The sequence below is a fragment of the Sardina pilchardus genome, chromosome 15 (genome assembly GCF_963854185.1).
Source record: "Sardina pilchardus chromosome 15, fSarPil1.1, whole genome shotgun sequence".
NCBI classification, from domain to species: Eukaryota; Metazoa; Chordata; class Actinopteri; order Clupeiformes; family Clupeidae; genus Sardina; species Sardina pilchardus.
In genome coordinates this window covers 3182269-3202350 of record NC_085008.1, presented here as the reverse complement: position 1 = coordinate 3202350, position 20082 = coordinate 3182269, and the positions used below count along the sequence as shown (strand labels likewise).

The 20082-nt window shown below is 39.3% G+C and overlaps 2 protein-coding genes across 2 annotated transcripts; both read right to left on the bottom strand.

The window, feature by feature from the left end:
• Positions 1–1712: 1712 nt before the first annotated feature.
• LOC134102362 (paraneoplastic antigen Ma1 homolog) lies at positions 1713–2891 on the bottom strand. The gene has a single exon (XM_062556447.1). The coding sequence runs from the start codon at positions 2889–2891 to the stop codon at positions 1713–1715; it is 1179 nt and encodes a 392-aa protein (XP_062412431.1).
• A 9719-nt stretch (positions 2892–12610) lies between these two features.
• On the bottom strand, positions 12611–15565 carry LOC134102361 (inosine triphosphate pyrophosphatase-like; the record flags this gene model as incomplete). Its single annotated transcript, XM_062556445.1, has 8 exons — positions 12611–12619; positions 12721–12728; positions 13059–13221; positions 14313–14425; positions 14541–14572; positions 15171–15244; positions 15340–15404; positions 15499–15565. Coding segments are annotated over 8 exons (531 nt in total), but the record flags the coding sequence as incomplete, so codon positions are not given.
• Between the last annotated feature and the right edge of the window lie 4517 nt (positions 15566–20082).

Sequence of the window (20082 nt, the reverse complement as noted above, 5' to 3'; positions counted from 1 at the left end):
GTAGTTGCTTGGAGCTGATAACTTGTGGTTGTAGAACCAAGTGCCGCACACATGCCTACACTTGCCTTAAGAATGGACAGCCTTGCACACCTGCATGCGGTTGTGATGCAGATGGATGTCTCAACAATGTAGGGATGGAACATGATCAGGACGAGACAGCCTTTTTGTAATACAACAACAAAAATTGCACATTGCAAAACATTGCATGTATTACAAATGTAGCGCCCCCTAGCTGTCTGGCTGTTAATTGGAGTGCGCTCCCCGAATTCGTAGTTACAATCTCTTTATAAGGTTTAATCAATGCTGCTTCGTAAATAGGTAATTAACACTATTCTAAATGTCCTAAACCAATAATAAAGTTTTTACTCTTTATTACACTTATAAGCATGTACTATTATCTAAATGTAGGCTTATATTCAAATAAGACTAATCAAGTCAAACCAGTGTGAATGTACTCAAACTCTTAAAGCATTAACCTTCTCAATAAGATATGCAATAAACCCCTTTTAAAGTCATTTAACACTTGTACTATTAATTATCACCATGAATTATTCAAAATGCAAACACAAATACGTTTAACAATTTACTTTTCAAATATAGAATTCACACATTCAAATGTGCTGTTCAAAATGACATTAGCACGCTAATCAATGCACAAACACAGTAGACTGCAAATGCAAATATAACCCAAAACCTATAGCCGGTAAAGGCTAACTAAATAGCAAATAATGGGTACCCAAACAGTATTTTAGAAGTTCGAGGTGCAGGCCTGTATCGAGGCTTGGGTTCGTGGAAGCCAGAAACCAAAATGGCTGTTTCGCGCGTGGCGCAACAAAAAAAAACACAACTCACGCAGGGCAAGATGTCCGCTCCCCTTCATCACGCAGCGTGGGGCTGGTGATATGGCTGGTGCGTCGTCTTTCCCGACGGAGGCTGTAGCTTATGTGGTAGGCGAGGGCGTCCTCGAAAGCCACAAACACGAGGACCGAGCAGGTCTCTCGTTAGCAGTCTTTCTTGGTCATTGGAGCTACTCGGGCTGACTAGCTCTCTATCCACTCGCGTGAATGCCGGTTTGGAATTCACAAATCCTTCCACATTAAACACGACACAAACTCCGGTATAATAACGTCAAAGCACATTAACATACACATACAAGATGCACGGGTTGTTTGTCTATTTGTATATGCTAAAGTTCACTTTAAACGTCGTACTTCACTCATGTTTCCCACTAGCAGCTTAACTGCGTGGCTTCTCACACTCGTGTCTTCTCCTTCTCTCTCCTCGTTCTCCTCCACTCACCCACTTCCTACTCCAACCTGACCTCTCACCCCGGATGCTGATTGGCTTCATATCAAAAGGTAAGTAAATTATTTATTTATTTATTCTTGCAGGTAACCTTATTTTCTTATTTATCACATTTTAACATTTCAAACATGACAATATTAACATTATGAATTAGTATTCATTTTAACATTTGCAATATGATCATTATGAATTCACATTCCTTGTAAATAAACAAAATAAAAACAAAACTTATAACCAAAATTCCATAGGGTTACATCCTCCCCTTACTAAACGTCTAGATGTCCTCATCAGACACTAAAACATCTTAACATCTTAACTCTAGATCCTGTTTAAAGTATTAAGCCTTTCATATGCACTAAGGAGTTTTTAACCTAACTTAGTTTTTACCTAACTTAATGATAATGCCTCTATGAACTATTGTTATCTGCAACTGTTTGGCAAGATTGGGTGGCCATAGAAGCAAACATGGACTTAAGTTCTTTCATTTCTAATTTCAAAGCCTGAATATCCAACTGTCTACTATCCATATCAGCATTTGCATGGACTCGCTGCACAGATGAATTCAGCTTCATTCTGGAAGACTCATACTCTTCTTCATTGCGGATCTCACTCAAAAGCTCAAGAAAGGATGGTGGGCTTTCCTTCCGTTCTCTAAGCTTAAGCTGAACCAACATCATGTCTGAGTGAACAGCACCTCTAAGCAGCTGTTCGACTCGAGCACGATTCGCACCGTCAAGGGGAAGACCTCCGCGACGAACCACTTTGGTCAAAGAAAGTTCTAATCGCCTTAAGTAATCAGACAGTTTCTCCTTCGGTTGCTGTTGTAGCAGCCGAAAAGCAAAATACAGGTCTTCACCTGTCTCCGCAGATCCAAAAGCACTTTCGATAGCCTCTAGACATTGAGCCGGACTAACATCACGGTCAGCAGTCCGTACAGCCTTTACCACCGCTAATGCAGGACCCTTAAGACTCTCCATTATGCGCCGCCTCTTCTCCTTAGCAGAGCAATCACTTTCCTCTACCATAAGGTGTGCATGCTCAAGCCAATGCTCAAATGACTCTTCCCCAGTTGGGGTCGGCAACGTTCCAGAGAAAAGCCGCAAACGACGATAACTACTATTTTCACCTGACGGTTTCTCCATCTTTCCTAGTAAGTCAGTCACTGCACGAATAATAGACTCAGCCGAACTACCATTTCCAACATTCCCTAGCAAATTCTCGAGCGGGCTCGGAGCATTCTCACTCAGCCCAGAACTCTCAGACAACACAGGACCATCAGACACCACAACAATCTTCCACTTCGCTGTTCCACCAATAGGCAACACTTCAGAGGGAACCTTACTAGGCTCTACCTTCTCTTTGCACTCACATAGAACAGTTAAACGGTTCAGCTTTTCATTAAATGCACGCCCTCTAACGCGCACTCGACCAAACACTTTGATGACTTCCATGGTTTCTTCAATCTGTGAGATCTCTAGTCCTTCTGGAACAAGCACCATGAAGGAATAAGCCTCATCCAATCCCTCTCCACGGCACCATGCCTGGAGCTCTTTCACTAATGCTGTGTGTCTACTCTGACTATCCATGTTCAAATAGGATTGTATTTCACTATTCAATAAGCTGAGTTTCTATTTTCTTTGAGTGACTAATATAAAGCTAAAAGAGAGAAAACTAAATTGTCTGCTAATTAGAAATTACTAATTACCTAATTAAGCACTAATTAAACCCATCCCGGACGAGCCCCCATTTTATGTAGCGCCCCCTAGCTGTCTGGCTGTTAATTGGAGTGCGCTCCCCGAATTCGTAGTTACAATCTCTTTATAAGGTTTAATCAATGCTGCTTCGTAAATAGGTAATTAACACTATTCTAAATGTCCTAAACCAATAATAAAGCTTTTACTCTTTATTACACTTATAAGCATGTACTATTATCTAAATGTAGGCTTATATTCAAATAAGACTAATCAAGTCAAACCAGTGTGAATGTACTCAAACTCTTAAAGCATTAACCTTCTCAATAAGATATGCAATAAACCCCTTTTAAAGTCATTTAACACTTGTACTATTAATTATCACCATGAATTATTCAAAATGCAAACACAAATACGTTTAACAATTTACTTTTCAAATATAGAATTCACACATTCAAATGTGCTGTTCAAAATGACATTAGCACGCTAATCAATGCACAAACACAGTAGACTGCAAATGCAAATATAACCCAAAACCTATAGCCGGTAAAGGCTAACTAAATAGCAAATAATGGGTACCCAAACAGTATTTTAGAAGTTCGAGGTGCAGGCCTGTATCGAGGCTTGGGTTCGTGGAAGCCAGAAACCAAAATGGCTGTTTCGCGCGTGGCGCAACAAAAAAAAACACAACTCACGCAGGGCAAGATGTCCGCTCCCCTTCATCACGCAGCGTGGGGCTGGTGATATGGCTGGTGCGTCGTCTTTCCCGACGGAGGCTGTAGCTTATGTGGTAGGCGAGGGCGTCCTCGAAAGCCACAAACACGAGGACCGAGCAGGTCTCTCGTTAGCAGTCTTTCTTGGTCATTGGAGCTACTCGGGCTGACTAGCTCTCTATCCACTCGCGTGAATGCCGGTTTGGAATTCACAAATCCTTCCACATTAAACACGACACAAACTCCGGTATAATAACGTCAAAGCACATTAACATACACATACAAGACGCACGGGTTGTTTGTCTATTTGTATATGCTAAAGTTCACTTTAAACGTCGTACTTCACTCATGTTTCCCACTAGCAGCTTAACTGCGTGGCTTCTCACACTCGTGTCTTCTCCTTCTCTCTCCTCGTTCTCCTCCACTCACCCACTTCCTACTCCAACCTGACCTCTCACCCCGGATGCTGATTGGCTTCATATCAAAAGGTAAGTAAATTAAACTAACTTATTTATTTATTCTTGCAGGTAACCTTATTTTCTTATTTATCACATTTTAACATTTCAAACATGACAATATTAACATTATGAATTAGTATTCATTTTAACATTTGCAATATGATCATTATGAATTCACATTCCTTGTAAATAAACAAAATAAAAACAAAACTTATAACCAAAATTCCATAGGGTTACACAAAAACATTCAGATAGTCTGAATTGACATTTGAATTGACATTGACATTTTGCCTTGAAATAAAGAAGCATTCTTGTTATTCATTAGCAATATATTCTCGAGAGAACATTTTGTGTTATTCATAGCATAAAGGAGTAATGGCCATATCAAGTCAATATATCCAAATTATTTATCAATAAAAATAAATATTTATCAAAAAAATCTTTCAAACTTTTCAAAAAAAGAATGCCATGAAAATAAAGCTCCCAAAAAGACTAACCATAAAATCTATTGTTTTTGACCTTTTGACCTTCAAATTTGACCTTGAATTATAAATATGATTTTGGCAACCACTGGACTCTGGAACCTCAGACCCTACTAGTAACTTCTAGCATGGTTGCCAACTTTTTAAAAAGGGTGTCAAGAAAATAGAGCCCCCCAAAAAAGACGAATAATGAAATCTATTGTTTTCGACCTTTTGACTTTCAAATTTGACCTTAAATTATAAAAATGATTTTGGCAACCACTGGATTCTGGAACCTCAGGCCCTATTTATAACTTCTAGCATGGTTGCCAACTTTTTAAAAAGGATGTCATGAAAATAGAGCCCCCCAAAAAAGACGAACCATGAAATCTATTGTTTTCGACCTTTTGACCTTCAAATGTGACCTGAAATTATAAAAATGATGTTGGCAACCACTGGATTCTGGAACCTCAGACCCTACTAGTAACTTCTAGCATGGTTGCCAACTTTTAAAAAGGATGTCATGAAAATAGAGCCCCCCCAAAAGACAAACCATTCAAATCTATTGTTTCCAACTTTTTGACCTTCAAATTTGACCTTAAATTAGAAATATGATTTTGGCAACCACTGGATTCTGGAACCTCAGACCTTACTAATAACTTCTAGCATGGTTGCCAACTTTTAACAAAAAATGCCATCAAAAGTTTTTTTTAGGGTCTTGGCCTGCCGACTTATTAGGGGAACGTACATTTTTTTGACAACCTGGAGATAACGCTCTCTACAAGTTATTAGTAGGTTACTGAAAAACTAACCACAGGGGAACCAAAAGCTAACGTTACTGAAAGTTAGCAGAACGTTATTTGCTTGCTGGGTAAATACATTATTACAACTGCTTAGTATGGTTGAGGAAGAAGGAAAATGTCTTGGGCAAGTGTTTCTATCTGTGTTGTTAATTTAGTTAAGTGACAAATTACCTGGCCTATTTAGCCTGGGTGTTCCCCTTGCGCAGTGATTTCTTTCACACTGCTAAGGCAGTCTGGAAACTAACGCCCCCATTTTCACCTGATGTTGGTGGCCAATCACAGAACAGGGGAGAAAGCAAGACGATGATGAGCTACAGTATGCAGAGACAATTTTGATAGACATCCGTGGCGCCCTAATGAACGGATCTGGGCCCGTATTCACAAAGAATTTTAGGGCTAAAAGTAGCTCCTAACTGGCGAATTTAGGAGAAACTCCTAAAATAATGGGCGTGTCACTCCTAACTTTAGGACTCCAAATTGTTCTCACTAAAAGTAATTCACAAAGCATTTTAAGCCTAAAAGTAGCTCCTAAGTCTAGGACAGCTTAAAAGAAGTCGAGAGGACCCCTAACTCAGTAAGACCTATTCACAAACGGCTTTTAGTGGCATTTCACGTCGCGATGTAGTGAAATGACCGTGCGGTTACAGGAGCTGTCATGCGAGGGAATCATTGTGCATTGCAACTAAGAGATGCATTAACGCCACCGACAATCAAAAAAACACCACTGCATGTAAACTAAATGTAACGTGTCCTTGTAGGGCTAAATTAAATTAAATTGTTTATCCTCTTCGCGAATGTAGGCTACGTGCTTTCATACAGATTCATTTAAACCATGTTGCAAATATAGGCTACTGCTCCAGTCCGTGTTTCATTATGCTCCTAGGCTATTTGCTTTAGCCTACTCTTTATTAATTTAGGCTATACCCATTTATTCATCATCTTCCATCCTTCACAGTCCGACATAGCGCACGCATTCTCACCAGCTAAGACCTGACACCTGTCACTCAACTCGTCATCGTAGGGGAGGTTTTTGCCATCATTCCCGCGTTATAATCACCAGCCAATCAAGGTGGTCACTTTCATCAAGCTCGTGCATGAGTAATGACGTCAACCACAGCAACAAAGACTCACTTTTAGTTTAGGAGTGGGCATTTCTCCTTACTAAAAGTAGGTCTGAAAGGCTTTGTGAATAACTTTTATTTAGATTAGTAATAGAGGCAAGACTTTCTCTGGTGTCTGATAAACGGTTTGTTGACTAGGTGCTTGTGTGGACACTGTGAGGCTATGGTGTCGGCGGTGGACAGCATCTGTTGTCGAGAGGTAGATGCGTACCTGGCACTAGTTGAAGGTTAACAGGATTATCAATATCAAGATTGACCACCATTGTTCGATCTAGGCAATTCCTATACACAGCCTACATACAGGCAGGTGGTCCGATGGGCATATGGGTTTCTAGGCGGGGAGATAAGGAATTAAATTAGACAATAACAATTAGGACTTGAAACGTGAATGACGTTCAAGATGGTGGGCTACTGCCTCATCCTTGTCTATCTTGTGCTGTGTGGAAAGGGGCAGGTGCAGCTGTGGACAGGATGGCGCTGTCTTCTTTGAGGGTGGTGTAAAGCTGGGTTATTTTCCATATATGAGTTTATAGGATAATCTTATTTTCCCATACATAAGAGTCTAGGGTAACATTACTTTCTCAGGCATGAGTCCTCTTGAAAGACGGAGGAGACGACCTCACAGCTAGACTCCTTTGTGTCCAGGTGATCTATTTGCATTTGAACTGTTCCCATTGTGTGTGTGGCCGGCCATTTGGTAAAAAGCCCTCGGACATACCTCTTCTCCCCCTCTCCATGCCTCTGATGAACTAACGTTGGAAACTGAAATGTATCTGTTTCATGACAAATGATAATACATCCATGTTTGGTCTTGAATTAATACTTGTAATGTGGGCAACAGCCTAATCACAGTTTCATTGCAATCTAATATATTTGTACATGGTTATGGACTAAGAACTATATTATAGAGTTTTAGACGCCACACCCACTTCCAGGTAAAGAGGTCCTGCTGAGTGGGGGGTGGCTGGATGAATGAAAAAGAGAAGTTCTTGCAGTGACTCTCTGGCTTGGTTCTCTTCTCTTCCTGCTCTGCTCTGGTCTAGGCAAGAGGTCACACTGACCTCTCTGCCCCTCTCTCTCTCTCTCTCTCCCTATCTATCTTTTGATTTCTTTATGGGGTTTGTTATTTTCATTATTTGATATATTGTTTATCTGGTGTATGTAGCATTGTAACTTGGTAACTTGTTAAGGTTTAAGTCCAAGTTTATTGTTTTGTTTTGAGGTTAAGTTCATTTTCTCCTTTGTTCCTTTGTTCAAGGATAATTACTGATACTTTACTTTTACCTAAGGCTGAAGGCCTAATAAATGGTTAATTCTCCTCGCTCAGTTTGCATATCTCTAAAAGTTTAGTGTGCCATTCCATTCTCTACCATAGTTAAACAAACTAGTTATTTGGTAATGTATTAGAGGTACAATATATCTATGGAGTCAGATTCTTGGTGAAATTCCTAATACAATTGCCATCTAACTTCTCAGATATTTTTACAGTCCAATTCAACCTCATCGAAGCGCCGGACGTAGACAGAACACGTATAAAAGTGGGCAAATATATTGTCGTATATTTTGCCTATTTACAGTTGGTGACATCCCTTTAGTGATCTGAAACTGCTTTTAAAACAAGCATTCCAGTTACGTCGGTCCGCGCCTTAAACAATAGATGTAAACGTCTCTACTCAACAGCAGCGAATCGTCATCGTGAGTGATTTGATCTCTGAAATTTGGTGAGTAAATTTAACATTCTTGAAGACGTGTGACAAAAGCGCACGCATTATTGATGTTAACATTTCACCATAATATTCAGAAAAACTAACTCACTCAGCTATGGTCCTCATAAAGGACGGAAAACTTGAAAAGATGATATTATCTGCATGGACAACAACATTAAAATTCACACTAGACAAATTAGCACGTAGAGGGATCACAATTCACTCTAGCGAGTTTGAAATATATCGTTTCTGGACGATCAATGAGGGGGACATGGCGGAAGGCCTTGCGTCTTTATTATTACAAAAGAAAGTGAAGGAACTTGAAACACTTCGCAATTCAATGCAAATGACTGATGCAAAAGATGTTACGGTGAACACCGATGCTGTTTCTGATCATATTTTGCAATCTTGTTCTGATGTGAGAGATGCTGATGTTTCTAATGAGGTCCCTGCAGACATTGTTGTTTTGCAAGACAATCCAAACACCAGGAGGTCTGTCTCTCCTGGACCTGATGAATACGCAATGGCGGCCGTCCAACGCATGGACACCAAAAGTCAAGACTTAACCAAGAAACGACAAGGCCACAAATGCAGACCCAAAGCGAGCAGATTCTGCAATTCGTGCCATAAAGTGGGCCATGACGAGCAACAATGCTGGACCCTCGGATTGGGGAAACCTCCGCCATATTACCTGAAGCGCCGCGAGCGAAACAACAAGCCGCCTCACAAACAACAAAACGGTTTGCAAGATGAACTTCTCACTATGATCAAATCTGCAGTTAAAAATGAGACATCACGGATAATTAGACTGTTCAGCCGGGTCCTAACACCTTTCAATGCATAGCCATCTCCAAGTTAATGATAACCTGTAACAGTGCCCTCTCGAGGTTGTTTTCTCTGATGAGAAATTTGTTAGTCACATATCCAGACAATGAGTTTTTGTTTATTTAATTTGAAGATGATATGATATGTACTGGCTTTGTTGTATGCCCCTGTAGAGGGATAGACCTTTAAGTGTTTCTGCTTGAGAGCACCTACCAATGCCAGTAGTATGCTTATTCTTTACATTTTTTTTTGATATGTACTCATTTTGAGGGCTAGCCAAACGAAATAATCCTTGCTTTATACCAGTGTTGTTATCACCAAGCCAAAAGAGCCTCTGCGTGAAAAACTAGGCCTAGTCTGATATAAACAAATTGTTGTCGTTAAACGGTCCATGAGCCAAAGAGTTATGGATATGAGGTAAAATCTTTTATGACTACAGATAAGCCCCTGATAAAGAGATAACTCCTTAGGTGTGCATGTTACAGATTATTGACTAACACTTAGCCCTATTGAGTTGGATTTTGAATGCCTGTACCCATGTGTTTGCTAAGGGGACGCCCATGTGCAGTTGACTGCGTAGCAAATACATTGTACCGACATTTGAGATACTAACTCAATTTTGAACTCATTAATGAAATCTGATAAATCTTGTCATGTTTGTCCTCCTTGATTGTGGCCTTATAGGGCGGGGTGCTGGGTTGAGCTTGCCTAGCTCTTCTGTGCTGTGAGGCTTAACAGTCAGGGATGACTCATGCTTACTTCATTTTTCCAAATTAATTCTGCCAAGGGGACGTAGACAGTTGTACTAACATTCATGCTCACTCTAAAAATAATTTACACATTTAAGTATAAGATAAATGTTATATACTGACTTTGTTGTATGCTTATATAAAAGGGCATAGATTCTGTAAATGTTTTGCTTCAAAGCACATAGACAGTACAGATGTTGGTGGTACAATTATTCTTATAGCTAAAATATTGACTTCTTACAGTGTCAGAAGTGATAAAGCACATACACACAGTCACACACAAGTGAAATTTCGATTAATGATTTAAATTGAAGAATTTTAACTGCTGGGATGAACTAATTTGCTTTCCTTTTAACCAATGATTTATATACATTCTTTGATTATTTGATTTGATTTTCTTGATAGATTTGTATTCAGTATGCAAATAATGCCAGTGACAAAGATGATTTATCTTATGAAACATTTTTTTCAATTTGAGATACACCAGAATGTGTTTAATTCCATTTATTTTGAAATTTGTATAGTGGTTTGTTTGTTTTGCTCTTTCTCTCTTTCCTGTCTTTTCCCTGTATACATGCCCAACTCATCGAAAAGCAAAAGACTATTGATATTCTAATGTTACAGCAGACAGACGGTACTCTCACGATTCTGCTCAACTCCAGATTGCTTTTACACGAAGAAGAATGTTCCACGCTACAGCAATGCTCATCTGATCCTGAGAACTTGTTTCAGACCGGAGAAGCTCGGTCAACTAATGTCAAAACTACTCTGAGAGATTCCTTTGGACACTATGGACAAATATGTGAATATGGATAGCCAGCTTTCATTTTTGACACTTATGAGATAATGACTTCACAGTGTCAACTGGGCGACTGTAAAGCTGGGTTATTTTCCATATATGAGTTTATAGGATAATCTTATTTTCCCATACATAAGAGTCTAGGGTAACATTACTTTCTCAGGCATGAGTCCTCTTGAAAGACGGGGGAGACGACCTCACAGCTAGACTCCTTTGTGTCCAGGTGATCTATTTGCATTTGAACTGTTCCCATTGTGTGTGTGGCCGGCCATTTGGTAAAAAGCCCTCGGACATACCTCTTCTCCCCCTCTCCATGCCTCTGATGAACTAACGTTGGAAACTGAAATGTATCTGTTTCATGACAAATGATAATACATCCATGTTTGGTCTTGAATTAATACTTGTAATGTGGGCAACAGCCTAATCACAGTTTCATTGCAATCTAATATATTTGTACATGGTTATGGACTAAGAACTATATTATAGAGTTTTAGACGCCACACCCACTTCCAGGTAAAGAGGTCCTGCTGAGTGGGGGGTGGCTGGATGAATGAAAAAGAGAAGTTCTTGCAGTGACTCTCTGGCTTGGTTCTCTTCTCTTCCTGCTCTGCTCTGGTCTAGGCAAGAGGTCACACTGACCTCTCTGCCCCTCTCTCTCTCTCTCTCTCTCCCTATCTATCTTTTGATTTCTTTATGGGGTTTGTTATTTTCATTATTTGATATATTGTTTATCTGGTGTATGTAGCATTGTAACTTGGTAACTTGTTAAGGTTTAAGTCCAAGTTTATTGTTTTGTTTTGAGGTTAAGTTCATTTTCTCCTTTGTTCCTTTGTTCAAGGATAATTACTGATACTTTACTTTTACCTAAGGCTGAAGGCCTAATAAATGGTTAATTCTCCTCGCTCAGTTTGCATATCTCTAAAAGTTTAGTGTGCCATTCCATTCTCTACCATAGTTAAACAAACTAGTTATTTGGTAATGTATTAGAGGTACAATGGAGTCAGATTCTTGGTGAAATTCCTAATACAATTGCCATCTAACTTCTCAGATATTTTTACAGTCCAATTCAACCTCATCGAAGCGCCGGACGTAGACAGAACACGTATAAAAGTGGGCAAATATATTGTCGTATATTTTGCCTATTTACAGTGGTGACCTCATGTATCCCTCTCTCAGTGAGACCATCAGGGCCGATGCATATTCTTGATGAGGGAAACAAACATTGAGATCACATTCAGAGAACTAGTTATATCATTGAGTTACCTAATAAAATCTCTTCAGGAACTGAATGAAACTGCTCACCATGGATTTTCTTTTATGGGTCGGACAACCCAGCCACCCTTACGAAAGCGGGGGTAACGTACTGCATAGCGTGCCTCACCATCGTTCGTCCTGGCTACGTCTCTGTCTGCATTGGCATTGAAGTGGAGGGCCGCTAACAGAAGTCTATAGGAAAAAGGTACACAAATATTAGGTACCACAAGTGATAGATAGATAGATAGATAGATATACTTTATTCATCCCCAAGGGGAAATTACAGTGTGTGAACCAATGTTGAGTGATACACCAGCAATACAACACATTCCAGCATGAGGTTAGTAAGGTTAGTAATGTTTCAAGAAGCAAAGTTTCTATTTCATGACTATTTCTACAAACAGCAGGCTATATTATGCTGTTGTAATGGAACATTTTGACCTTTTCCAATGAGGTTTGAGCTGCTATGTTAGACTGCATAGCTGGAGCCATATTCATCCATTCACCTCAACCAACATTTACCTGCTGTACATTCTAGCATCCTGTACATTCAGGATTCCGGGTCATGATTCAGCTCCAGACAAACAGTTAAAAATCATTCTCTTACCTGCTTGATTTTTATGTAGGTCCCTTCCTGGTACTGTATTTGTCCCTTGGTTTCCCCACAACAGACCGAGCAAACAGTGAACAGACACATCAGTTGGCTTAGGCAAATAAGGAACTTGTCAGCCACACTGGAAAAAGAAAAGGAGAACGCTCATTAACGCTGACAGACACAATGTGTGGACACACGATCAAAATGAAATTAGGTATTCATTTGTTTTTCAGGCTTTACCTGAACAGCTAAGATGAAAAGAGATGCATGTTGAGTTGCACAACATCACATAGGTAGCAGTCACAACGCATGCACAACCTAATACAGCCCAGTATCAAAAGTGGGTCATTCCACCTCAATTCATGTTCAAAAATATTTGTCTCTGGATGTATTAGGTATATCAAGCTAATATTTTAAATGGTTACTCTAACGTGGTACAATTTTGGAGCAAATCTGAAATGGTCAAGCAGAAGGCATTTGTTGAATTGAGGTGGAATGACCTAAGTGTTCTTTCTACCATGTTATTGGTAAATGTTTATGGGTCATGTATAGCTAATGATAGATACAAGGCCCACTACCTGATGAGCATTGCAGAACTGTGATGTTGCACTGTGACCCATGATGAAGCACTAATGGTCCAGGATCCTGAAGAGAGAGGTCCTCTGTATCTTCCAAATCTACAGTGCTAGGTGCATCTATCCCTTCACACTCCGTCACACTCACTGCACACTCTGCCAAAAGCTGAAAACACAACAAAATCACACAAGAAGCAAAAAAACAAGCCTAGTTACCAACTGGATCAGTGATAAAAAAAAAAGAAAAAGAAAATAGATATAAAACCAAATTCAGACAAAATGTCTAAACACATTGCTAAGCCTAAACTCAGGAATAAACGATTTTGAAATAAATGCCTTCTGTACAATTGAGTCATTTCGACCCTCCCTGAAAATGTAATCGAAATCCATTAATAACTTCTTGAGTTATCTTGCGAACAGACAGAGAAACAAACAAACCCCGATTAAAACATTTCCTCCTTGGCGGGGAGATAATAATTATGTGAATAGGTGTGTCTGATAAGGATGCTGTGTGGAGAACCAATCACATTGCCTTGTTTTACTGCCAACTAATTTCTTTGTTCACCTAGGCTAGTAAAGTGAGGAGATTTCTTTGTTAAAACTAGAACTAAAGAAAGACTTGAAGTGTGCGGATTCTTCCTTAAAATATCAAGTTAAAACTAGAACTAAAAGAGAAAGAGATATAAAAATGAAACCTTCTTGAACTATGACTATGTTTGTTAACTTTAGTGGTTAATCAGTTAATCAGTCACATGTTTAAATTGTATCTGAAAATGTTGTTAGTAGGCTGTTACTTAATTTGATGCATATCTGAAGTATTTCCTCTGCTAAACAAGTTCAACTAGGTTAGCTATATTAGTGAACTTCTGTTTGACCCAATATAGCCTAAATTGAAATACCCTCTATTTATACTAAAATTGTGATAATTCTGTGCTTTCTTCAACATCACATTTAAAAAAAAAAAAAACATATTACAGAATGTCCTTCTGTGATCCAGTTTTCTGCTTACAGCAACATTTTGGAAATATGATCTGTTGGAAGTGGTGTAGTTTCAAAGATCAAAAATGTTATTTTGTGCCAACAAACGGTGGTCTACATGCTGCTGAATCTAGTAGAATATCATCACATATTTTGAGATACATAGATTTATGTCCGGATGTCAAGCCTTTGTCTTGATAGTGTATGTGATTGATTGATTGATTGATTGATTGATTGATTGATTGGTCGATTGATGGTAGACCATGGCAATATACCTACTTCAGTTTTCCCCCTAAATAACTGCACAGGCTTGTCTTTTCCAGCACAGAAAGCAAACGTGCAAAAAGCCCAGGCTGATTTATCCTCGAAACCTGCCAAGAGTTTGTTCAGTCCTGAGCAAGAGAGAACAGGTTGGGTGAAGTCAAAATTATGGTTTAAAAATGATTACCGGTATGTTACATCACAGTCATATCTCAAGACTATCTAAGAGTAAACAAGCTTACTAACCTTCTGGCTTCAGCTTATCCAGAAACCATTTTCTACACAAGAAAAACAAACAGAAAATGATTTGAGGGGAACGGCACTATCAAGGAAAGAGATGAATGCAAATAATGTCTTTCTGACAAATAATAATAATGATAATAACAATAACAAAAACAATCACTAGATGTATCGCAAAGCGGCACAAAATATGACCGCCACAAAGTCCTGCACATTCTCCCCAAAAAATTAAATCACATCGCATTGTGACATGTTTGGATGGCCTTCCCCAGCTGTTTGCTTGTGTGTGTGGCGCATGTGGCGCATGTGTGTTTATACATGTTTGTGTGTGCGTCTGTAGTGTACGGTCACAAAATGTACAAATATTTATTTATTGTATGGCATAATGATCACACACTTCAAATTTCACATCGTTTTGAACAGTCAGCCTCAGTCTTGCTTTATCATTTTCAACTGGGTGGCGCTATTTCTCAAATGAGTGGGTATGGGATGGCTTTGGATGGCTTGACATGGCCCCTTGAGAAAAAAAATAAAAAATCATCCTATGCCCTAAGTTCGAGATATTCACAGAAAACTGTGTTTGGTCTACCCTCCTTTCGGGGGGTGCGGTGCAGCGGAATAAACAAACAAACTCACATATAAGGCCCAGGCAGACCTCCAAGAGCTTTAAAACACAGACAGGTATCTTCTACAATGACTGGTCCATCAACCTGTGAAAAATACCATGGTGAAAATGGATTTGTAGTTCTTTTTGTATCTTCAGTTCAGGGCTACGCACAATACATAAAACAGGTTTGGCACTTACTAGTTTAGCTGCCTCTTTGCATTTCTGAATGGAGATGTCATCCGTCTCACCTTGATATTCTGGTACTATAAAAATGAAAAAGTCATGTTAAAATTATCCATTTATATCTATAAGGTACTGTTGAAGTTCAATAACGCTCATGATCATACAGCCACTCACAGTCAATCTTTTTCGAGATCAGTTTATAAGGGAACTTGTCTCCAAGAATCTGGATAACCTGTTCAAATTTAAAAAAAAAAAAAAAAAAAAATCAGAAACAGACCAGGAGTAGCCCAATGAGTAACTACTGTAGATACATGAGACTACAACACAACTAGATTATAGTAACTCTTGAGTGTGAATAACTATAACCGACTATTGACGTCTTTAACGCTAAACATATCGAAGGTGTCAAATCATAGATATCTGTGTCAAATGTTTTTGACGTTGATCACTTCTATGATGTTTTTCTATTGCGTAGGCCAAAGAAAGTTAAAGGATAAAAAAAAAGGATTCTTAATATAACCATCAGGGAACGTTCCCAAAAGGTTCCCTAACAGTTGTAGCCTGGCTAGCGCCTACCACTTCTCAAATGAGACGTGGTCTGGCAACCAGACGTTCATTTTCTCGTATTTGAAAAAAATGCCCAGATCTGTTCATTGGGCGCCATGGATGTCTATCAAATGCGCATAGCTCATCCAACACGGTCTCACACCCAACTCGTCGAACGAGGACGCATGCCCCCTGGCGTCAATATTGGAAGCCGAAGGTGCCCCCGCGCGTTCATAATATGCAATTAAAATAATAACAATAAATGTGTATTTGTTCACCTTATTTCTCCACAGTTGAAGTGAAATATAGGTGTTGTAAGCTGCTACTTTGCCTCCTAGCTAACGTTTCCTATAGGACTTTTGTGCATTCCAGTTGTTCTACAATGTTTCAGGTAAGTAGTCGGTATTAGCAGAGAATGTCTAATAAGGGGAGAACTTACACTCTCAGGAAACTTTCTGTTTCTGAACTGGTTGCCGTTGCTATTCTGGTTCCACATTTGGGCATTCGTGAGTGGTGTAGAATGAATGGAGGCCTATGGAGCTGAATCCCTCAAAATCCACTTTCCTCTGGATATAATTATCTGATCAGAAATTAACACGTTGCATTCGATGTTGCGAATGTTATATACATATATATTTGTTAAATATATATTTTGCGGGACCGGGGTATCAATCAGGATTTTTAAGTGTCGACTACGCCACCTAGGGGATGTAAGTCACCCCTAGGAGAAAGACTGATGATTGATGAACTGGAGCCTAACCAAAGGGCACCAGCACAAGATACACAGGTTCGTGCAAGGAGAAGACAAAGACTTACAAAAATAAATAACTTCTTTACTTTTCAACAAAGCTGTAAGAGAGTGACAAACACTGGTTAATAAGTAGGCCTACGGATTGTTATGGGTATGATGGAAAGCATAAACCAGGAGGAGAGACTTACCACAGGGGGGCGTTCTGGAAGGAGGGTCAGGAGGGCTACACGTGAACACACACACTGCACTGAACACCACGGTTACAAATGCCTCACAAACACGCATGCACACACACAAGTAATGGCACCACACAATCACGCGCACACACACACGTCACCACACACGTTACCACACTGAGGGCCTGGCCGTACGCGAGTGGTGTGACACTGGCAGAGCTCAATGATCCGGTGCAGTTAGACAGACGATATACGAAAGTTAGCCGGAAACAAAAAAGCAGTCAGTGGAAGAGGGAAGACTCGGCTACTCGATACATATAAGCACATAATGTAACTAGTTTGGTAGTAAAATAGAAGTTGAAAAAGCCACATACCGCCACTAGGAATTCCCAGGCCCTTCCTCGGTGTGTTGAGTTTATGTACCGGTATGTATTTTATGAAATGCATTTAATCATCGGTAAATCATTGAATTATCAGTAAATCATTTGATCAACAGCAAATCATCAATCATCGGTAAAATCATTCAGCTTCATGCTAACAGTGCAACATATTTCACTATTTCAGAATCCCAATCTGCTATTATTTAATAATTTATCTTGGAAAAGTGTAATCAAACCAAATCAGTTATACCTGTCTAGGATATGTTGGTGCAATGTCGTGCATGTATAGATGTAATGAGCGTCTAGTAGATCAGAATGCAAAGGAAGAAAATTATCATTAAGATAAGAAGAGTGAGTTAAAGAAATATAGAGCGTGTCCATGAAATACATAAGCCATATGGTGCCTATGTGAAAGGAAAGCGGGCCCCACTGAAAGAGAGAGAGAAGCCCTTTTATAGCCCGTCCACTAAGTGCAGGTGAAAACAGCAAGGCACTTAGGCCACTCACGACACCCAGGCCCAGTGCCGTCCGTGCACTGACTACACTAGACCCATAGGGGTCATGGTTTTCACTCAGGTGGGCGTCACATATCTGTCTTCCTGGAAATACAAACTTGATGACTAACTCATAGTAAAAAGAAATTAAAAAAATATGCGAGATAAACAATAAGAGAAACATTGAAGATCAACTAATCTCCAATATATCAGGATGCTTGAATGCAAAAAGACACATGCACACTGCTAGATGCTTTAACAGGTCTGTAGCCTACACTTTCAAGATGCTCTGTTAAAGTGTCGTTCTTTCTTTTGATTTCTAAATTTTAGACAATTTAAATTAATTTAAATGTAATTTAGTTTTTATTATAAACTGTTGATTTTACAGTTTTTGGATTGTAATGTCAGTGTTTGTTGATGCCATTGTAAGTTGCTTTGGGCAAATGCATCTGCTAAACACCGTACATAAATTTGCCTATGCCATGTACTGTATATTGTGCAAAGCAGGGAAGGGCTTTCCCCCCTATAGTGGATTCAGATATAGCAAACTAATTTAGATTTGCAGAAGTCACTGCTAAGTTGGCATAAGAAGATTTTATTTTATTCATTCATTTGGATAAATGACACTATGGATGTTTTTTTTTTGTTTTTTTTTGTCTTTATTAAATGCATTTAATCACCAGTACATCATTTGATCATCAGTAAAATCATTTGACTTAACATGTTCACAGTGCTAAAGCCGATAACTAGATAACCATTTAAGAATCCTAATCTGCTAGTCTCAGACACACTGGTCACTCCTGAATTTTTATCATTTTATATCAGAGCGATGCTGGATCAGGAGAATTCCAGATGCTACTCCAGTCATTTTCCTTTTTATTTTTCCCCATGATATGTAGTTGCCCATCATCATTCAGCGTGAGTTTAGCATTTTCCACAGACTCGTTCTCAGACCCAGAGGACCACAGCATTTCACCAGCGTTGCTGAAGATGACCAGGTTCCCATTTGGCTTCAACGTGACGTGGGAACCTCCTTTTTTTGCTGTGTCACTTTGCCAAATGGTTTTTGAGGTTCCGGTGTTTGATAGCACAAAGTTTCCATCTGGCTGTAATGAAATACGTATTGAATCAGAAGTCAGGGACGCCTTACTTCATAGCTACATCAGAAGCTTTACTGTTAATTACAAACACCTGAAAGGTTGCTCGGATAGGACTGTTATTTGACCTCAGAAATTGCCCTGGTGCCAGTTGGCTGCCTGCTGGAAGTGTGTTAGTCCCACTCATCTCCTGGGGAAAACATATCAGAGATCCACAATTCTTTACAAAAGACTGTAAAATATTCCACTCAAATCACACAAATATACAAAGGGGCATGTTTTTACTTGTTTTTAAAATATGTGATTATCACAAGTATTGCTGTTTCCATATCCCAGGTGTATAGCTAAAGTCATTACTGAGCACTTGCTGATTTCAGATTATGTTACATGCCTAAGGAATAGAATAGAATATATACTTTTTTGATCCCGTGAGGAAATGCAGTTCTCTGCATTTAACCGAATTAGTGAACACACAGCGAAGTGAATTACACACTAACCCAGAGCAGTGAGCTGCCTGCCCAACTAGCGGCGCTCGGGGAGCAGTGAGGGGTTAGGTGCCTTGCTCAAGGGCACTTTAGCCGTGAACTGGTCGGGGATCGAACCCTCTGGTTACAAGCCCAAAGCCCTAACCACTAGGCTACAGCTGCCCCAAGTGACATCCCTTACAAAAATAATTACATACTAGAAACAAACAACGTTTGTAGTTGGGATCTAAGCATCTGGCATCCTTTTTAAGTTACATATGAAATCGCTTCAAAACATCCTTGGTCAAATTGATGGATTATATGCTCAAATGCAATAACCAGTTTTAACATTCAACGCATTCAAGGTATACAGGTGAAACTCGAAAAATTAGAATATTGTGAAAAAGATCATTTATCTGAACTATCCTGAACCAGACTGAGAGAGCATCTAAAGGCTCAGGAACCCTTTGCAGGCAGTTTGGATTAATTAGCTGATTAGAGTGTGACACTTTGAGCTATACAATACTGAACATTTTCTCAATATTCTATTTTTCTGAGATTTTGTAGGGGTTTTCGTAAGCTGTAAGCCATAATCATCAAAATTACAACACATAAAAGCTTGAAATATTTTGCTTGGCATGTAATGAGTTTATATAATATACTACAGTAGTTTCACCTTTTCAGTTGAATTACTGAGATAAATGAACTTTTTCACAATACTTTTTTAGTTTCACCTGTAGTTGAGTAACCATACCAAACTTTTAAAACAAAAACACATCAAGACAGTTAAAGGCATACTTATATACATACTTATACTTATGTTTGCCAGAGAAAGGCAGCGTGGCCTCTT